The sequence below is a fragment of the Diorhabda sublineata genome, chromosome 2 (assembly GCF_026230105.1).
Source record: "Diorhabda sublineata isolate icDioSubl1.1 chromosome 2, icDioSubl1.1, whole genome shotgun sequence".
NCBI classification, from domain to species: Eukaryota; Metazoa; Arthropoda; class Insecta; order Coleoptera; family Chrysomelidae; genus Diorhabda; species Diorhabda sublineata.
This window is the reverse complement of record NC_079475.1, coordinates 5,390,932-5,413,506: the sequence shown is the minus strand read 5'-3', so window position 1 is coordinate 5,413,506 and position 22,575 is coordinate 5,390,932. Positions and strand designations below refer to the sequence as shown.

The window sequence follows — 22,575 nt, the reverse complement described above, 5'->3', positions numbered from 1 at the left end:
GTCGAACTGGAATTCACAACTGTGACAAATTAGAAAAAACTTTTAGACGGGTCGAGGTTGGAGAAAAATCGAATTCCAAATCTGGTATTAAAAATTGAAGGTTATCTACTTATAATAATTTTGACCTTGATAAAATGAGATCAAAAGAACATTGGAATCTAATACAATGACCTCAAGGATATATAAATAACACACAGAAGAGTTGGTTCAACTTGGGTAGCATTTAGTCAGTTTCGACATATCTTAAACAGAATTGATTCATTTCCAGTAAACCAAAAAATAAAATATATGAATCGTGTAGCGACAAAGTGACTGGAAACAACAACACATTAAGAACAATACAGAGGACAATGGGAAAAAGAATTTCATTCAAAGATAGGATCCTTAACGGGGAGATTAGAAGAAGAAGTAGTGTTGGGAGACAAGACTTTAAAGATGGCAACCAAGAGACACCAAAAGAAAAATATGACAATATGAGAGACAATATTGATGATATTGAGACAGTAGCAGGTAGACACAAGACAGAATAATTTGGAAAACATTAGAAGAGGCCTTTGTCCAAGAGTAGATGCATAACAACGAGATAGGAGTCTTATTTTGAAGAGGAATATTTTTATGTAGATTTCAGGAATTGCCCTGATAGGAGGGTAGTGTGCTATATAATGAAATAAATGGAGAAAAAAAATTGATTCGACGAACCAACAAACGTTTTTTAAAACGAGTTTACCAGGTTACTGGAAAACTGTAGAAAACCCGCAAAACAGCAAAGAAGAAAAAAAATACAAATTCTAATACCATCGTATACATAATGTACTGAAATGATTGAGATGTACACACACTGTATTGAGGTGTCAGGAATTTTCCTGAAATAGGAAAAATTTCCAATCAGTGCTGGTATTGTAGAGGATTATAGAAGGGTTGTTTGGTATATAATGAAATAAATGGAGTAAAAAAATTGATTCGATACACCAACAAGCGTTTTGGAGAATGAGTTAACCAGGTTACTGGAAAACTTCCCTAACAGTTATCGAAGAAGATACAAATACAAATTGTAATACCCTTGTATACATAATATACCGAAATGATTTTATATATCGATATTATCACTTTTATTATAATACAGGTAGATAACGTCAGTCAGCTTTCCAGCAATTTATAAAATTGAAAAAACTTGTATTCATTTAGTACTTAAATTTCGGGGTTTATTAACAAGTTTACAATATACCGTTCAAACGATATTTAACGTTTACCTACATTAAGCAGAGCACAGCATAGTGGGAAAATCCGACAAGTTTCTCTACTATTCTAATAGCAGCTTTTTAATAAGCCATTTCGCAATAAAACTGGAAATAATAAGGTTTAAAATAAAGAAAATAAGTTCATAAACTACACAAAAACATATGGAAAAAGTATTTGTTTACCCCTCGGCGGCAATTTTTAAATGAGCATCAGCTGATTTTGACAATTCGTTAGATTATTCTTCTTTTCCTTATAACTTCTCCTCTACCTATACGATTATACAGTTAACGAATAATCTAGAGGTAATTGAGTTTTTTGCTATTATATATTATATTATTGACACTTTTTTATTATTATGAGGGAAATAAATAAATCAATAAAAAAAACTATATAAATAAATATAATTTCTTTTATTTAAATATAAACATACGATCATCATGTATATATATTATTTTCTTATAACATATGAAATATCCAAATGAAAAATTGGATTTTTGAATTTTCCGAGGCTGGTAGGTTTTTTGAAAAATAACAAATATATTATCAAGTGGTGAATAATGAAGATGGTGCTTCGAATTTTCTAGAAAAATCGAATTATAATAGATTTTTAATAAATCAACTTTTATATAAATTGATTTGAATATGAAGAATCAAATTAAACAGATTTTTAATTAAAAATTTTGTGGGGAGGTGAAAACTACATAAAAAATTTTATTATCATTTTTTTACAATATATAATATAAGAAAATTTTATTTTTTATGAAATTGTTAGTCACTTTGTTACTTTTAATAATATTTATAAATTTGAATTTTGTTTTTGTTCGGTTTTTAATCAAAAATTTTCAGTCGGGAATCAAATTTCCAATAGATTGACCTAACCGTATTTGGAAAATAAAAAAAATTATAAAAAAGGTTAATATTTTAATGATATAGGAAAAAAAGTAATTGGAAAATGAAAAAAAATTGAGAAAAATAAAAATATAAATATTTCAATTATGAAGGAAGAAAAAGTATTTGGAAAATAAAAAAATTATAAAAATGTATTTATTCTAATGATGTAGAATAAAAAATTATAGAAAAATATAAAAAATTGAAAAAAATGTAATTATTTCAACGATGAAGGAAAAAAGTATTTGAAAAATGGAAAAAACTTTAAAAATGAAAATTATTTAATGATATAGGAAAACAAGTAATTGGAAAATGAAAAAAAATGAGAAAAATATAAATATTTCAATTATGAAAGAAGAAAATGTATTTGGAAAATAAAAAAAATTATAAAAATGTAAATATTCTAATGATATAGAAAAAAAAGTAATAGAAAAATAAAAAAAATTGGAAAAAATTTAATTATTTCAACGATAAAGGAAAAAAGTATTTGGAAAATGGAAAAAACTTTAAAAATGTAAATATTTTAAAGATAAAGAAAAAAATATTTGGAACATAAAACCAATGATAAAAATGTAAATATTCTACTGATATAGGAAAAAAAAGTATTTGGAAAATAGAAAAAATTGAAAAAAATGATAAAAATGTAAATATTTTAATTATAAAGAAAGAAAATGATTTCGAAAATAAAAAAAATTGGAAAAATACAAAAATGTTAATATCTTAATGATATAGGAAAAAAATTAATTAAAATTTGAAAGGATTATGAAAATGTAAATATTTTAATCCTTTCCTTTTTGTTTTTACTAAACAATGTATAGCAATAAATTTTGAATCCAGGGGGCAGGAAATGATTAGAAAATAAATCAAAAAAGAGTTTTTTGAAAATACGAAAAAAATTCTGGAAAAAATTGAATTTACTATGAAATTGTTGGAAATGATTTTTGAAGTATTCACAATACAAAACGAGATATTTGCAATGAACAATTTAAATTTAGTTGTTTCGAATATAATGATTTAAAAAAAATAAAATATATTATATTTTTTTTGGTTTTAATAATCAATACTTTATTGTATTTATTTCACTTCAGGGATTGATACTAATAGAAAATCAACACAAAAAAGCTTTTTTTCAATATTTCGAAAGAATATAAATGGAAAATGGAGAAAATAAAAAAAATTCTATCCCCCAAATAAAATTAAATATTTTTTAATTATAAATCCATTTCCGGACCTATATTAAATAAAATATGAATAATCCTGAACAAACCAGCTCGGATTAAACAAATATCCTACAACTTGATATGAATTCATAATAGAAAGATTTAAAAAAAAAATAAAAATTCAAAGTAATTCGTTGAGATTCGCTATAGATTTTTTTAATAATTCGTATTGGCTACGGGCGTGCTTGATTTCTAATTCGGCCATTTCAATAAGACTGAAAATAGTAGAAAAAAACACGAATTTATTCACTTTAAATAAAAATCACTAACGGTGCTTACCTCTTCCTGAAAGCATGAAGCCTTCTAGTTTTAAAATCCAGTAACTCTTCTTTGGCTTGCGCGGATATAGATTCGAATTGTTCACATGCGATAGACTGAGCTTGTTCTGCCTATAGAAAATAATAAATACGGATATAAAATACGCACAACCCAGAATATTTTCTGTAATAACACAGTTTAATGCAAATATAAAATATATAGCATAAGATTCCAATGTGTGGTATTCAATCGACCCCGAATTGGTGAGTGACGGCTGCAAAGTCCAACTCGTTTAGATGCTGGGTCACTAGGGTTGATTTGCTCGCCAGAATGGGATCAGAGATAAGCCTTAAACTCACTCTTGGTGTATCTATTACACCTCTAAAAACAAACTCCGCAAAAATGCATAAAACCTCAGACATAAGACAAGCTAACGCTCTATACATTTTAGCAATCAATTTTTGTCTTCTATCCAGACCTTATCTGGAGGTGTCATCCATTAATCACGTTAGGCTCAAAAATAAGAGGATAAATTTCAGGAATTAATCACGAAATATCACAAGAGGTGGTTTTCTTTATTATTTTTATGCCAATTAGATGTTTTTAGATATATATTGCTAGCGACTAGTGATTGCAATCAAGCAAAGTGGGAACCAGCGGCATCCAGTTCAATTTTAGGCTCTGCTAATCAGCAATGCGAATCCGCAAGCATCAGCCGGTGCAAATTTATTCAAATGGCCGCCTATAGTCTACTCAGCAACGCGTTTTACGAGCGAAGTTGCCGTTCAATCAAAAGGCACAGGATAGGGTTAAGGAAGTAATCATGAAATGTCACATGAGGTGGTTTGTTTGTTTTCCACATCAATCACACAATCTTTATTATTTTTGTTCGGATTGCACGTACACCTATCGCGCCACCGCGACATGTCAGTTATAACTATCAGTTGTCAGTGTCACTTGTCAGTCAGTTGTCGTTCGACTCGTCAAGTCGTCACTCGTCGACGTGTTTTTGTTTTAGTCGATCTCCACTGCAGTAATAGTTATTATAAGGTTTATTTATTTGTCCTCGACTTACTATTCTTAATTGAAGATATCGTCCTTGTCCATTATTATATTTTATTATCGTTATTATACTGCTGGACTACCATTTGTACAATTTAAATCATATTTATACCCAACATTTTACGTGGGAACGACAAATTTCTAATTACTTTGAGGTTAGTTTTAAATTTGATAGATTTGATATGATTTTTTTATTTCAATCGCCAACTATCTGTACTAGCCACTAGTTATTTACAAAGTCAGAAATTATTGCTTCACGGGTACTATTAAAGGATATTTTTTTGAAAACCGGCACAAAAGGCTGTTGATGACAAAAACTATGGCATTATTTTAAGAAGTCTGAAAATGGAGGGAAAGCAAAATGTCTACTATGTTCTAATTTTTTTAAAAATTAGCCAATGTTCTACCACTGGCCTAAAAACCCACATGAGAACCAAACACTATTTAATAATAGGTCAATCATCAAAATTCAACGAAAAAAATAGGATGGTTTTAGTCTTAATTCATTTTGTACGTTTTCAGATTTAATTTATATCATCATCATGTCTTTCAATCCTTTGGATTATGGATATCGCTTTTAGCGCTTTAAAATCCTTTTTTTGAGATGAATTACTCCTCGTTTTCTATTTTTGTTTTCTTTATAGTTTGTCGTTTGTCTTGACTGCTTTTGTTATTATTTTCCATTCCTTTCGGTTCCGGCATTTTGCCCTCCAATTATCTATATTAAGTGCACTTATGTCTTCCTCTATTTCGTTTCTCCAAATTTTTCTCGGCCTGCCTCTTTTCCTTGGCTATGATGGGGTCTATTCCGTTATTGTTTTGATCCTTTCAGTTGGTTTTTTTCTCATTATATGCCCAGCCCAGTTGAGTGCTTTTATGTATCTCATTATATTTTTCTTCCTCAGCTCTTTCTCTATTTCTTTTCTTTGCTCTCCTTTCTCCCTCCTATGTGATGTTTGGACCTGTTATAGTTCTCATTATCTTTCTCTCGGTTCTTTCAATTTTTTCTTATTTTCTTTATGTGATTTTTACATTTTTATTTTGTTTTGGTTGGTTATGTTTTTTGTTTTTTTAATAAGTTTCTGTTTCTTTCTTAGGTTTGATAGCCTTTTCCTTTCCCCTGTCTCTGGATTTTTATTTAAATAATTTTATATATATGTAATTAATAAGTTAATAAAATCATTTTTGAAATAAAAAATATGAAAATTAACAAAAATATAATATTTAAGTTAATACCTCTTGTATTTCAGGCGCCTGTATGCATGGAAATAAAAAAATAAATAGATATGTGCAGTAAAAAAATGTAACAGATATATTGTTAATAACATAGCAAAACCTTTTTAATAACCTCAAAATTTATAATATTTTTGTTGCATCTCCTTAGAATAATTTTGAAACATCTAAAACTATATTTTATACGCTCAAAATTTTTTTTCTTCACTCGTTCGAAACTTAAAGTTCCTTTACTTTTGAGAAACCCTGAATGGTTATGTATAAAAAAAAATTAATGCATCTAAATGTTCTTGATTTTAGGTCTCTTCTGTTTGAAAATTAGTTTTTTTTAATAATTTTTAGAAGATAAAATATTTTGATAAAGATTTAAAGAAAAGTCGAAACGACAAAATTTATTCATTCTTCCAAAACTTATTAAAAAAACTAATTTTAAAACAGAAGAGACCTAAAATCAAGAACATTTAGATGCATTAATATATCAAAATGTCTGAGAAATAAGAAATTGAAGATGTTTAGAAAAATTATACTTATAATTAAATTTATGTTCGGTTAATGGCAAATAAAATAAATTGAAGTAAACTTACCGCGTGAATTTCTTTATTTTTTTGTCGAGATTTTTCTAGTACTTTATTGGCATTTTCGTAATTTGCTAAACACTTGAGGCGTCTCACTAATAAAGCTCGAGCAGCCTGACAATCCCTCATATAATACCACAGTGTATCTGCTAATTTTAAATCCTGATCGCTAGCTACACGACTTTCTAATTTCTGTAACAATGAAATAAATATAAAATTAATAATAATAATAATAATACCGTGAAACATCTCAAGTTGTGCACCTTCCTATGTTGTACACATTGTGATAGAACCAAATGAAATACATTGACTCTTATTGGAGAATTTGTCTCTAAGTTGTACACCTCTCTATCCAAGGGTGTCGTCGCCCCGCTCCCTAGAGATCAAATGTAGCGACCAAAATCCTAAGGTTGTGCGAGCAATTAACTTCCTCGCCTATTAATAAATTCCGCATCTAATGAAAAATTAAGGTATAATGTATATTGTAGAAAGACATCCGTTTTTAAAATCGCCGACATTTTCATCACGACTATATCAGATTTGCAAAAACGCAAAGCCATTAACAGTGTAAAAAGTGGGTAGGTATGGTGTGTGTGTGTGTGTGTGTGTGTGTGTGTGTGTGTGTGTGTGTGTGTTTGTGTGTGTGTGTGTGTGTGTGTGTGTGTGTGTGTGTGTGTGTGTGTGTGTGTGTGTGTGTGACCACCAAAAATACTAAAACTTTTTTCGGGAATCAGTTTTGAAAAGGAACTTGATACCTAATATTTCCAGACTTTGCGAAACAAGATGGAATCAAACACACAAAATCATCAGAGTTATTAAATAAAATCTTCCAGTAATTCTTAGTAAGTAAGCCTTAAAAACATTATCTCGGGAAGGAAATAGTGCAACTCGGAAAAGTGCCTTCCAACTGCATGCGGCTACTTCCAGAATTTCTTTAATTCTCGGAATTATGTTGGTAGTCAAATAGTCAGTTTTGATGGAACCCGTTGTCAACGTACTCCAATCTGTAGCTTTGGACGTGGCCAAAGCCTCGGAACAAGTTAAAAGGATGTAACGTTTTCACTGCTCACAGTTTGCGTTACTTTTGTTGTTATAAACATTATACAATGTAAACTTACCAATTTCTTTTTGTAAATAATTTTATTTATAAGATATTTTGTCATATATGTTTGAGTAGAAATATTTACATATTATATTTCATATCTCTTGTAGTTTTGTTTATACTTGTTGGTGACATACAGTTTAATTTGTCCTTTTGTTGAACTATTTTTATATAAACAAATTGAATGTTTGGTTTATTTTCTTTTGAGGTTAAGTCTTGGTCTACAGGACGCAAGCATTATTCCAAATTTGCCAGACGTGGTATAAGTGGTTGCAGAATTATGTTGTTTGTAACAGCAAAATTGCTTCCCCTTAGAAGGTTTGAGCAGCATCTAGTTAATTGTTCACGAATTAAGTTGTTCGTGCAGTATTTTGCAAATTTTGAGGATATTAAATTTTGGTTGTTCAGTCCGTTGAAAGGTTGTTTTGATGAGTGATTTGTTAGCTGGTGTTTTTGAAATTGAGCTATGTTTGCACCTGGCTTTGAATATAGAACCTTTATTGGGCTTTATAACTTAGACAACGTTAATTTGGAATTAACGTCAAACCTCGATTCGTGGAACAACCTAGCTCGGGACAACTAACTGAATGAACTTCTTTATTTCTTAACCACATTCCACGGATATGGTTGTATTTGTATTATTCTGACAAGTAGGAAGCCCTTATGTGTTGTTACAGGTCAGATCCACTCATATTAGTTCTTTTTGTTGTAAAAGTTACTTCATTATTTTCTGTAAACCAACAAACTCATGAGTTTTGCGGGTATTTTTGTTAACCTTGTTTCTTTTTTTATAATTTCAAATATAAATAATTGTGCCTGTCTTAACGTTTAGTTTTATTCCTAAAGATATCTCAACCTATTTCTTTACTTTTCTCAGTTTAGGTTAATAAATTAAGTGGCGCCTCATTTGGGAATTTGAAAACATATTAAAATTTTGTACATCATAAACACTACAAAATCTTGCAACGAACCCTGACAACACACATTTACATGATGAGCTTAGTCTGAGCCCAAAATGTGTTCTTTTAGGTTACAAGGATTTTACTTTTAATTAAAAACCACCGTGAAAATTCGGAAAAATTGACAGGCGAAATTATAAAGGAAGCTGATGTTGTTGCAGAGAAAGTCGGACTGGAGGAGGACATTACACTTCTATACCGCGTATTACGGGAAAACAACGTCATAGAAGCAATCATCCAGCAGAAAGCCCTTCAGATTACTGGAAGAGGTCTTTAGTAATACCATACTTGGATTCAATCTTCACTTCCTTTGAAGTACGTTTTTCTGAAAAAATCACGCCATCATTCGCATTATCTAAGTTACACCCGGTGTAAATGCAAAATATGACAACTGAAAATCTGAATCTATTGCCCAGTTTTATAATTTATCGAACATAAAGAATGAAATCGAGCTTTGACAGCACTTGTGGCACGATAGGCTTAATCTAACAAAGCTAAAAATTGTTGATGTCATAAAAGAAACAAATTCCGTCTTTCCCGAAATGGAAAAAGAATTAAAAATTTTGAGGGCTTTACCAAGCACGACCTGTACAGTAGAGCGATCCTTTAGCAGCCTCAAAAAACTAAAAACATGGCTAAGAAGCACCATGGTAGAAGATCGTCTTAATGGTCTGGTCATGATGAGTGTACACAGAGCTATAATAGATAAAAAACTAAATAATTTCAATGATAAGTAGTTGAAAGTTTTGTGAAAAATCCCCGCAGGTTATGTTTTGATTAAATATTATTTTTGTTAAAATAAATAGTTATTACTATGTTTAAAAGTTTGATTTATTTATTATTATTAGATATATGAACAGTGAATGTGAGGATGGTATATTTAGAAAGAATATGATACAAGCAAAAGTTAGTGATTTTTCCAAAACTGTTAATTAATTATTTATCTGTTGGAGTATTAACTCTTTTGTGACTATTAATTTGTTTTTTGTAGCATTGATATTTTAATTATTTTTATAAGTATGAGCAAGTAATTATTCAATAAATAACTATCGAAGATAAAAACATGTTGAAATAACTTTAATGATTGAACTAAAGGTGTACGAGATAGAGAGGTTTCACTGTAATAATAATAAAAAAAAATATGACACTTACCCTAATTTTTTCGAAAGTATCCGAAACTTTGGCGAAATATTTATCCAATTTACCGTTATCACTGTTTGCCAATTCGATTAATCCACTGGATATTTTGATATAAGTATCTGCCAATTCTATAAATGAAATAATGGTAAGAGTATGATAAGCCACTCCACGACGTTCATCATGAAACTCTATACATTGGTGTTAAGAGAAATCGATTTAACATATCTATTTTATGCGGAAACATTTACTTTCGGAGATACGGGAAGCGGCGGTTATCTCAGGAAGGCTAACAGATATCGAACCATAGATAACTTTGATCGATAGATCTCATCAAGATCTATCTGTGTGTGTGGAGTCACGATGATTGATGCATACGCAAAAGTTTCATCGGAAACAGTATTCGAGTGCATCATTTTTATCAAAAAACAATTAAATTCGATCAATAGATGGCAACAGTGCACTGCTACACTTTATCATTTGCAATTCGATGCTCGCGCTATCAACATCTTTTTCTATTGTCAGGGTGTCGAACGGATTTGGAAATTTAAATTCAAGGATTTCAAGGTCTAAGAAAATGATTTTTGAAGGAAAAATTTTAGTCATAAAATAAGCAATTAATTATGGAATAATTATTATCAATACAATATGTTAGTTTACATTAAATTATAAATGAATATGTGAGATCTGCATTATTTTGACATTTTTTTTAATCTGTCTTTGTTTAATAAGTTCAATTCTTGTTGATGTTCTTCTTTTAATCTGTTTTTTTCAACTCTGTATCAGCAAATTGTTGTTGCTCCTTTTTATCGCTTTTTCTTTTGCAATATCAGATTACTTTTCCTTACCTTTGAAAAAGCCTTAATCATATAGCCAGTAATATGAATTTCTTTAACGCTGCCCGCAGCACGAATTGCTTCGTGAACGCTACTCAGCGCTATTAGACTCTATTCTTGTTGATTTTCAACTAGAAATTTTTGTCAGTTTTCATGAATCTATTTGAAAATTGTTTTAAATATTTTTTCAGTCATATTGAAATTACTATTGTTATTGAATTATCGTTGTAAGATGAACTTTTTAAATGACGTATTAAAGGCGATAGATAATGACGACTGAAATTCTATTTTGACATTTTAACTTCTTGATAGCAAGCCGCTGCGCTGACTGACTCACGAGCCTCTCCTCGTAAGCCTTGCATCTTCGCCCGGATGTTTGAGGCTACGACCTTTGCCCGTCGCTACCTTCTTATTGCTTCTAAGTTTCGAGTATAGAGTTTGAAAAATGCCGACCTGTTATCAGTGTATGTGAGTGTGTGTGTGTGTGTGAGAGAGAGAGAGAGAGAGAGAGAGAGAGAGAGAGAGAGTGATGCTCTCTCTCACTCACTGATAATGGGTTTGGTCGTCAACCCGTTTCGCTAAGTGCTGCCCTTATTGGAATTTGTCTTTCATTATTCAATATAAAGCATAAAAATAGACCTTTTCAAGGATGCTCCTAAAAAATCAAAGACGTTTCCAGGTTTTCAAGGTTGAGATTGAAAATCAAGGACATTTCCAGGATTTCAAGGAAAGTTAGACACCCTGTATTTTTCAATCTTTCATTCATTTGAACCCAGGTATGTACGCTTTTTTACGCTAATTCATTATTTTTTACAGATTCACTTTAAATTTCATACTTCTTTAAACTCATCATGTGGTCACATAGACGCTTGACCGAAGAAATTTGCTTTGCGTAGACAATAACATCGTTTGCAAATGAAATTTTATCCATCAAGAGGACCCTTTGGCACATTTTGATGCCCTTGCAAAGCCTCACACTCTTCTTCTCGGCTTTAAGAACCAGGTTCGAGGGCTTGCGCTTACTTTTGAGGAATATTTAAAGATTAATGTTCGCTTGGTCACAGGATCTAGCTGAAAGTGATTGTTCCCATTCGACTAACGCAGAATACTACGGTAGATTTAGGAAGGCGATAACATCTGCTTTTTTATCCTCTCAAGAAGAGCGAGAACTCATTGGAGGTCCAGGCATTATCGTCTAAATTGACGAGGCTAAATTTGGACGACAAAATTTTTATAGAGGTCGGCAATTGAATTGACACTGGCTGCTTGGCATGATTGCTAATGGATCGGAAGCCATCAGATTTGAAGCTTGCTCCAACAATGAAAGAGCTTCTGAGGTCTTGATGCTTCTAATAAAAAAATCTATACTCATGAGTGGGTCAATCACAAAGAAAGTTTTGTTTCTGATACCGGGATTCATACACTTACAAAGGTGTGATTACAATTGAAGTGCCCAGAATCAAAAACTGCTAAGTCCATATTTTTTCGAAGTTGAGTTTGATATTGTTTCTTACAGATTTTTCCATGCTGAAATATTTTGTAGCATATCCCGCCACATCCTAGAGTGTTTTTAGGTCAGAGTTGAGGTTTAGTTGCAATATCCGCCAAGTTTAAAGGCAGTTACGCCATTTTCAGTTTCAAAATCATCCAAATCGGCCAATAGGAGCGCCTAGTTTCGTCAAGTGTCTACCCATGATCCTGTGCGAGTTGTTTACTCTGTATGCTTTATTGTCCACAGGGTGTTTGGATAGATTGAGAAAGATTTGAAAAAGAAGGACACTATTCTTAAGCCAGAAGAGTATGAAGAAGTTGTGGGGAAACATGAAGTCGTTTATCATGTTGGGAGTCACTGTCCCGGTTGAAGATTGGAAGTCAGAATCTGAAAATATGCAAATAAAACCGAACCTGTGGCATTTCAAGTTCAATCTAAAAAGGATTATGCTGAAAAAGAACAAGAAAAATAACATTCTGGTCCAGGGTGAAGTCTTTTATCGAACTGAAACTTGTCAAGCAAAAAAGCAAAGTTTAATATGTCTCACATAAACTCAAAAGCTACCAACAAGGGAGTTAGTCTTAAAGCTGCAAAAATAAAACACTTTGGACCAGGGTGGAGAAACCACGAGATGCTAAAATTTTATTGAGATTTGGAAAACCAAGGAAGAAGCCGAAGGTCTCAACAACGAAGCCGAAAATCTCAACGATGAAGAAGATAAAAACATTATTGTTGACTTGCGCCACACGCGCCCCTTGGGTGCATACACGACGCTATCCGCTAATCTCATGTGTTATTTTGGCGTGAGTCTTACATATTTTAATAAAAAGAAAAGAAGAATTAATTTTGCAAAATTTTTTTCTTAGGGTTTAGAATGTACCATTTTCTAACCTTTGACCCCTCATATCTCGAGAACCACTGAAGATATAAAAAAAATTGCTTCTGGCCACCCTTTCCCACGATACTCCACTTGACTTTCTAACGTCAATAATCTAGGAGGAGTTAGCGGAGACATAAAAACATTAATGTATTAAATATAAAGATGAGGAAGAGGAGACATTTTACAAAACATTAATTTAAGATACTTTGCAATAATTCTAATAATCTAACGCAAAGTTAGGAAATTACATTTAGAAAATACAAAAATTAGGTGCTTTTTAGGTGCCAAATTAAAAAATTAGGTGCTCTGTAATTTTAACAGCAACGGAATACTCAAAGTTGCGGTGCTAGGAAAACGTGATACTAGCAACGCAATGAAAATAATTACAATACATTAATTATTGAAGTAATAAAATAAGGTGCTTATTAGGTGCTAAAGAGTCAATATTGTGATAAACCAGTTAATTTCCGTGAGACAACGAATCTAAAAATCAGGTATCTCTATCTCTAAAATTAAAATCGATACTCAATCAGATATCAACTAAGTAGGAACATTAGGTGCTAATTAGGTGCTTGTGGAAAATTTAGATATCGAAAATCATATGTGAATGGAAGAACAATTCAGGGTACCTAATACTACTAAAAAAAGGCAAAATAAAAAATTTATTATTATATATTATTTAAAATGTTGAATAATTAAGTGGTTTAACGGAAAAAAGAAAACATTGCAATACATTCGACTTTATGGGTGATAAACAGAACTTTCAGAACAAAAGTTAGTGAAGAGATCTCTGAATTTCAACTTATTAAAGATGGAGTTCCACAAGGCAGCGTCCTAGGACCAGTCCTGTACCTGATATATACCTCTGAAATTCTAACCTCAAACTACACTATGACAGGCACATTTGCTGATGACTCAGCGATGCTGGTTATACATGAGGATCCAATAATAGCTACTGCCAAGATTACTTAATCTAGATCGAAGAATGGCTCGAATAAAAATTAACGAAAACAAATCTCAGCACATAAAATTTACCCTAAGAAAAATGAAAAATCCAATGTCCTCCAGTTACTATCAACAACATATTGAAACCCATAATATATATATATATATATATATATATATATATATATATATATATATATATGTGATGCCAAAAGTTGGGTTCAAGAAGATTTGAAATTGTTTTTTGTAAACTACTTCTTTCCTGATAGTACATGAGAAAATTACAAATATATCCAATTTTAGCTTCATAAACCATTCCTATGAGCATTGTAAAGTTTGAATAATAGCCGACCTCCACGATAATTCTTTCTCTGGTTTGTTGACTTCCTTTTTAAAAATCGATCTCTATCATCCTTGTTGTCCAGATTCGCCTAAATCTGTCCATGCTTATAACTTGAACAAAAAATTGGTGTTTCGATAGTTTTATAATTGGACCAATATTCATAACTTGTGTTCTTACATCTTCGCTCCATTAGGAGTAGTAGTGCGAGCTTTTGTTTTCATTCCATCACTATCACATCTTGCCATAAATAAATCATCCCCAAAAAAGAGCTTGTTACACTTTCAGGTTTATTTAGCTTTACAAAAACCCCATGTTGTCTAAAGAATTGTTCAATAAAATTGGAACATTATCAGTTATTAACCTATAAAATACCCCATTATCACTATTTTCAGAATCACTTGATGGAATTTGTAAAATACGATTCTGTCTAGGCTTAAATACTTCTTTCGATTACTAATTCAAGATATCAAGGATTACTTGGTGTCCTGAGTCACTATCAGAATTCATTTTTCATTGAATAAATTTTGATTAAATTCAAACTGCTTAGAAAATTGTTCTATAATAATTAGATGTATTTTTCATAATTTCAGTTTTCTAATGTGACAAAAATAACATAAAACACATAATAAATGAAAAACAATATGAGTGAATATACACTATTTGATTTTTATGTTCCCCTGAAAGAAATGTAATCTGTTTCTGTTCCATTCAATATTTATAATTTCTCTATTTGACACTATTTTTATATTTGTAATGACGGGGTCCTGAAGATTATTCCATTTGTTTGAGTTTTAGAAGCACAAGAGGAAAATGTGTTACCAGGGAAGTAACACTATTAGACTTTATGAAAGTTGGACAATTTGATTTGATTTTTTTACAGACCTTGACAATATAAAGAAAAATACTTTTTTATTTCTTAGTGCTTGTATCAACGGGTCAAAATAAATAAAACATATACACCCCTATTAAATACTGATTACAGTTATAGGAGGTATTGCTTACATGTTATATGGTGTTTCTGTGTTGTTTTACAAATAGTTTTAAATATTAATAATTATACTCTGTTATTTAATCTTTTATTTATGATTTGATTGATATTTGTAACAAAACAGCTAAGTTATTGTTTTCAAAATGGGCGAAAAAGCCACTGCGCAATATGGGATGAAACAGTGGCTGCTCGTGGGAGTTGTGAAATAACATCATACATTTTGAAATGGATACAAAAAAATTTAGGTGCTGAAATAGTGGATCTGACTGACATACCTATATGGAAGACGATGAAGTTCATTCCGTGATTGAGGGGGCCAAAAAGCTGGTTGGTCAGACACAAATGATAGTGCCATGAGACTGGCAACAGTTCGTTCGCTAGTGCCGATTCAAAGATTTGATAGAGGGAATGACATAACCCTCAAAGAATTGAAAAACTTTAAGTTACTTTATGAACAAAACAAAGCACTCCTTAAAAATAACAAATGTAAACACCAACAGAGAGAAGTTTTTAATAGTAGTGAAGCAGTAGAACTGCAACTTAGATCATCTGAATCAAACAAGCTTTTATATAAAACCAACTTCCAAGAAGAATATAAAATTGTAGACCTAGAATCTAATCGGCGGAGGAAAGAGTCCCACCAAGTATGGCCTACAGAACTATCAGTTATAAATACAAATCCTACGCCTATGAATGAAGATTATTATTAATGCATTATTATTATTATTAACACTAAGGATTTTTTATAATTTTGTATGTACAGTTTAATAAACAGTTTTCTTATAATAAAATGAGTTTTTATAACCTTCTTCTTGATGACCTCTAATTATTATTGAAAATCGTGAACAACAATAAAAAGGAAAATTTGACATTAAAACTGCTCTTCTGTAAAGATTGCAAAATGTCAGATATATAAATTATAGTATTAAAATATTTTTTATTATACAAAATACAGTCAGTCTTCACAACTTATTTGTGTACCTGACCCACCAAAATGGAATGATTGAACTCCTGAAGAATATTTTGTATTATAATTTTCTGAAAATTCAATATGAATCACAGCATCTTTATCAGTTATATTTTATACTTTTAATTGTTTGATATTGATGGATTATATTTGCTTCATGCTTTAAAAAATTAACAAGGTTTTCCCCAAGTTTCTTCACAATATTTTTTGGAGCATGATTGAATGTTATATTGGTATATTTTCAAACCCTGCGTTTTTCTGATTTTCGTATTCAAAATGTCCTCTGTAATACACAAACACAACTGTCGAACTTATTATAATATATTTCCATTAGAACATTCTCCCATAAGACATTTTTCATTGTAATCGTCACGACATAAAAAATTAAGCATAGCTTTGAAAACCTATGATGTTTGCTTGTTTGAGGGAAGCCAAGGTTAGCTCCATGTTTGCATGAGTTATACATACAAAAGTGTCTCTTTGCTGGATGTTTGGAGGTACAGCCCAAAATGGTCGTAGGCTGCATTTTAGCTGATTTTACCTTATGTAATACTGTCATTTTTACCTGGACATAATCTGCTATTGCAATTTTCTTCTAAAAACTCTGACTATTTTCTCTAACTTCGATTTCGTTTTATCATTTCTTATCTTCCGTGTTATATCTAACAAACTTTTATTTCTAGTACATGACTGTCTTTTAGGTTTCATATTTATTTCTTTCAATACTTGACTATTGGATTTTAGATCATCTCAATGAATAATTGTTTCTTCTTCCCCTCTCCTACAATCTTTCTGTGAAAGATCAGTTACTTTTGAGTTTGGAGTCATTTCCTGTTTTCAGATGCACCGTAGTTTCTTTTTTATACACATATACTTTTTTTACATAACTCCTTAATTTCACATTTGTTTTTTGTAGTTCATTTCGTATTTTTCACTGAATTTCTGATCGACTTTTAGCAGCAAAAGGGATATTGTTATGTGGAAGTGGAGGCTTGTATTCATCATCACTCAGGTGGTGTTGCCAGATAGTTTCTGGTTGATTGTAACTTTACGCGATCTCTATGATTTCTAATCTTCTATCTCCATACTTTTGTGATTGCTCTTTGTTCCCTTTCACTATGCTTTTAATTTGTCCCTTCTATTTTCTCTTTTTATATTGCTGCCTTTCTTTTTCTTTTAATTCAGCATTTTTAACCAAATCATTTTTAATTCTTTGGTAATTTTCTAGAGTAACTAAAACACATGAAATGAAGCCTTAGCACATTCAATATTTAACGAAACAAAATTTTGTCACTTCTCTGGCGATCATGTATTTCCTTTGGTAAGAAATATACCAGAGAAGTGACAAACTTGCACATAACTTACAAAACTAATATCACTCGCTTGTTACGTCTTTTTTATTAATATTTTTATTTTGACAGAATATGTTTCGATGTTTATGAAAACATATGACCATTTTAAAAAATGGCATTGTATTTAAAGTATTTGGCCATAAAATCATTATTATTCTTAAATGGGGAAGTCAGAACAGAGGTGTATACATTTATAACTATTTTAAACTATTAATGCCTTAAATTGAACAATTATTGTGAATAGAGTATGTGGGCAAAATAAAATGCCATATTCTTTATTACTCAAGCATAGAGAAACGATATTATAGTAAGTTGAATATAAAATTCGTCTATGGACCTATGGAATTCAAATAACGTGCATTCGCCCATATAAAGTATACCATTTTAAGTGTAAAATATTTATTATTTGTAATTTCGGTTTTTGAAAAAAAGGTTTCAAATGAAAGTTACTCAAAATTTAAATACCTGAAAAAATTCAATATCATGTCTTCACGTTCAAATTTGGGAATAGTGGATGCTTGGCTTGTGCCAAAAATGAATCCCATGAGTCTTAAACTCAAAATTCCAAAAATTTATGAGAAAATCAGTGTGACTTACTTACATACCATAATACATAAGTACAGAGGTCTGTCTGAACCTTGGTCAAATCATCATAAAAGTTCATGATGCAATAAAGGTCCCAAATTACCACTAGATGGTTAAATATTGTGACTTACCTTTGTGTTTCTCGGTCATTTTATCTGTCCGATGAGTAGCTTCCTTCAATTGGTTATAATATTCAGTTAAAGAGCTCATTTGTTGTTCAAAGAAGTCATTAACATCCCTAACTGTGGCATTCAAATAGTATTGATCTGTGGTACTACCGACTGATCTAAATAATCCACCCAGTTGCTCCAATTTTCCTTTAGGACGAGCGCAAAGGTCCTGATCATATTCTAGGAAAACTTGCAGATGTTGATCTTCTCTAAATACCGAATGACTTGCCAAACGCGTAAGGAATACTTCGTGCATTGCAACGGTTTTTTTAAAAGTAGCTAAATATTCACTAAAATGAAATAGTTGATGAAAACGTATTTAAAAAAAATTGATCAACTTACGCTTCTAATTCCTGTTTCATTTTGGTGAACTCCTCTTTGGTCATGGTACCTTCGCCTTCACCGAGGCGTTGTAATTTTTCACGGGAGGAATCAAAATTTGGACGGGGAGGCGGAGGAGGTATCTATTATCAAATATATTGACAATTTCTAATCAAATTTTTTATCTTTAAACTAATTTTATGTAATTCACTTTCACTAAGTATTTAGTTACCAAATTTATCAAAAATTCATTCATTTTTATTATAAAGATAACTTCAATTTAACATATTTTACAAATTATTGTACTCACAATATATCCGGCATATTTGGGTTCTTCTTCATATCTATCATGCAGCCAAATAAATTCCTCATGTTGTCTCACAACCAAAAATTCAGGTTTTTGAAAATTCTTCATAGTGGTACGAGTATGAACAGTGAATTTAACTTTATCTTTTTCACTGAGAGCATCTGATATATCTACTACTAACGAATTATCAGTAAGTGGAACATTATTTCCTTCCTCTGGTGATTTATCTGTCTGGAATGTCAATAAAAATTAACCGGCTGCTATATTAAAAACATAGTTATATTCTTAATATAGTTTTTATAACTTATTTTTTTATAACTTATTACATTTAAATAAATACTGAATATTAATTTTTCATTGCCGGTAAATATAAATGAATTAATTTATTTTCCTTTGGTACTTCGGTATATTTATTAACTCTATCAGAGGTTCAAATAATCACATACGCCCCTCAATTGTTAACATTAACAAGTTTTTTTAAATACATAACACTTACCATGATTGAATTTATAGCAAGACCTAAGAATAACAACGACGCTATAATTTAATAAATCTAATCACTCCAATTATACTAATGAATATAAATATATAATCATTGAAAACAATTTATTTAAATCGCTTGACAAGTCAGCAAACGCAAAACACTACAGTAAATCTGAATTTGTCAAAATAAACAATGTCATTGGAAGTACGTTCCACTAGTATTGGTGGATTAAATTTACTCCATCTTCAGAACGAAATAAAATTTTTCATTTGTGAACAAACTTGTAAATTCGATTTATGAATCCATGGAATTCTGCTCCGAATACAAACAAATATTAAATCATGTTTATAAGATATTTCTGCACTTATTTTCATCATTAGCAGTGCCAATTCACGTCATTGTGATTATTTTCCAAGAATGATTCGATTTTTCGATTATTCTAATAATCAAATAATCAGTTCCTTTATTCGCAAGACAAAACGATGAGCAACGTAAGGCTAATTTCACATTTAGCGAACTATCGTTTAATAGACTTCTAACCGACAAATAGCGGACGTCGATACGGAAATTGGATCTTTTTACATTCACCTGGCTGTCGGTTGTCGAGTAACCGAGATCTTCATTCGGTACTGGTTCGTGTTGAGTAATGGATGGCAATAAGCTTATGGCGCTGTACAGGTGTGCTGTGTGTAGAGACAAGTTTTTCAACTATTCCAGTATGAGTATTATACTTTTGCTGATTTATATGTAAGTAAACCTGGCGCCATTTAAGCAAAAGTCGGCTAAGTGTGAAACTACCCTAATAAAAACCCGAGAACTCCTATGATTGATTCGTAATCGATTATTAACGGAGTCGATTTGACCCGCGAATGCAAAATTCAGAACTAAGGTAACCAACCGTATGTGATGATTCTGCGCAATATTAATTACGTGTTACAACAGGGCAGTTACCATTATACGAACTATTCTGTTTTGTTCCAACCGACTTAGGTATCGTGTTTGAACCGTTTCCGGGACAGTCTTTTCGACACTTGGTTGATAGCAAGTACTGTTACCAGAACCGTGTATAGCCGGGGTTGCGTAAAAAATATTTAAACGCTTTCAATAACCGTTTCAAGAATGGTCCAGATTAGCAAGTTGGAACAAACTTCGTGATGAAAGTTCACTGTGATCGGTCACTAGAGTGATTCCCAATCAAATCCGCGAACAAAGCTATTGATGAAAAAAATAACCTTTTATCAAGTCTAACCTAACTTTTAATACAATGATAAATATAAAGTGGAAATGATATATTTAAATATAGGTATACCTATAAGAATTAAAATAAGTGTACTTCCTATACGTTATTTTGCGTCTAAACCGCCATGGAGTGTTTTATTTTTTGGGACAGATCAGTTTTCTTTGTATACTTTGAAGTCACTTAACAATCTTTAGTAAGTTTTTACTGAGATTCCAAAATTAAATGATGAGTATTTTAATTTCAGTTCTAAATCTAAATTAATTAAAAAGCTTGATGTAGTTACCAGCTTTAAGCAAAATGCTAACGCAATTCAGATTTACGCAAAAAAATACAATCTTCCATTATACAATTGGCCAAATGTTCCCGAGGAAACTGTATACGATGTGGGATTAGTAGTGTCGTTTGGTTATTTGATACCAGAAAGAATTATAAAAAAGTTTTCTTAGTTAGTATATCTAATAAACACCCATAGCTAGGTTAATATAGTTGCCATATTGTAGTGGTATTTTGAATGTACACGCGAGTCTTTTGCCGAGATGGAGAGGTGCGGCACCAATTATTCACGCTATAGCAAATGGTGATAAGGAAACTGGCATTACTATTATGAGAATTAAACCTTATCATTTTGATATTGGTGAAATTCTCTTACAAGAAAAGGTTCCTATTGGAAATGATACGGAAATGCCTGATTTATATCAACAATTAGGAGAATTGGGAGCGAAATATTTGATAAAAAGTCTCGAAAATTTATCAGAATATATAAAAAATGCTAAATGCCAGTCATCAAATGATGTTACATATGGTAAGTGATTTCTTTACAAATACTTTATGGTATATTTATTAAAGGGGAGTTATTTTTAATATACAGGGTATTTCATACTACATACTACAAGCTATTTTAATTAAATTAAAATGTGTTTTTATAAGGATTTTCAATAATAGTCAACAAAATATATTCATGTTGGTTTCTTATACTCAAATTAGATTGTAGAAAAATCAACAATAGTGTTATAAAAAGATTTATTCACATTTTGACTCACCCTATATTATAAATAATTAATTAAAACAAAAACCAAATATTTTTATTTATTTAAATTGAATTTCAAAAATTGGTTGTCAATGTCAATATGTGACATATGACTTCATAGAAACCTTGATATAAAGAGAGAAAGAACATCTGTATACCACTCACCATCTTTCTTTTCTGTATTTTAATTGGGTGGCCATGATGTGATGTTTTGAGCGGTGGGGATGGCAAAAGCAGAGAATAACAAATTTGAATTTTAATAGCAAGTAGAGAGAGATAGAAAATAGTAAACCGAAGCTCTTTCTTTCTCTGTGCCAATAATACAATTTTACCTACATGCCTCTTCATCTTTAATATTAACTCTATGATCAGCAGCTCATTCAAACGCCATCTATTAGAAAACTGTGGCTTTTATAAATCATTGTTCTTTTCTAGACATTTTCTACTATTTGTAAGGATTTTCGTGCCTTTTTTGAAATATTGTAATTTTGTATTGCCATATTCATGTACCAAAGAGATTCTTAAATATGAAATTAAGTACAGGGCGTTTGTTTTCAAAATACATAGTTATTTTTTTTACTTCCTAGCGCCAAAAATTACACATGATTTCACAACTATAAACTGGTTCAAAATGACATCTGTTCAAGTTTACAATTTATACAGAGCGTTGAGAGGCTATTTGGTACCAGTTTCAACCTGGCAAGGGGTACCTATCAAATTACTAGAAATAAAACTTTGTAGTGACGTTTCTACGAATTGTATAGATAAGTATCCAGGTTATGTTATGTACGACAAAAGGACTAAGAGTTTAAAAGTTTTGTGTGGAGATAAAAGTTTTGTAACTATCGGTAGTGTAGGTATTTTCAGTAAACGTATTATGAACGCAACCGATTTCAGTAATGGATATTTAAAAAAAGTGCCATTAGAATGTAGATATTTTAAATAAATTCTTGATTGTTGATAAA

General features: G+C 30.9%; 2 protein-coding genes across 2 annotated transcripts; one reads left to right on the top strand and one right to left on the bottom strand.

Moving 5' to 3' along the window:
• Positions 1 to 1,634: 1,634 nt before the first annotated feature.
• On the bottom strand, positions 1,635 to 19,540 carry LOC130453464 (sorting nexin-6). Its single transcript, XM_056793241.1, has 8 exons — positions 19,356 to 19,540; positions 18,863 to 19,090; positions 18,574 to 18,695; positions 18,193 to 18,521; positions 9,689 to 9,804; positions 6,485 to 6,667; positions 3,627 to 3,736; positions 1,635 to 3,562 (listed from the first exon to the last, which is right to left on the bottom strand). The coding sequence occupies exons 1-8, from the start codon at positions 19,356 to 19,358 to the stop codon at positions 3,469 to 3,471; spliced, it is 1,185 nt and encodes a 394-aa protein (XP_056649219.1). The 5' UTR covers positions 19,359 to 19,540; the 3' UTR covers positions 1,635 to 3,468.
• Positions 19,541 to 20,284: 744 nt separating this feature from the next.
• On the top strand, positions 20,285 to 22,575 carry LOC130452881 (methionyl-tRNA formyltransferase, mitochondrial). The gene is made up of 4 exons (XM_056792371.1): positions 20,285 to 20,776; positions 20,828 to 21,028; positions 21,084 to 21,385; positions 22,198 to 22,575. Exons 1-4 carry the CDS (start codon positions 20,628 to 20,630, stop codon positions 22,554 to 22,556), a joined length of 1,011 nt encoding a protein of 336 aa, XP_056648349.1. The 5' UTR covers positions 20,285 to 20,627; the 3' UTR covers positions 22,557 to 22,575.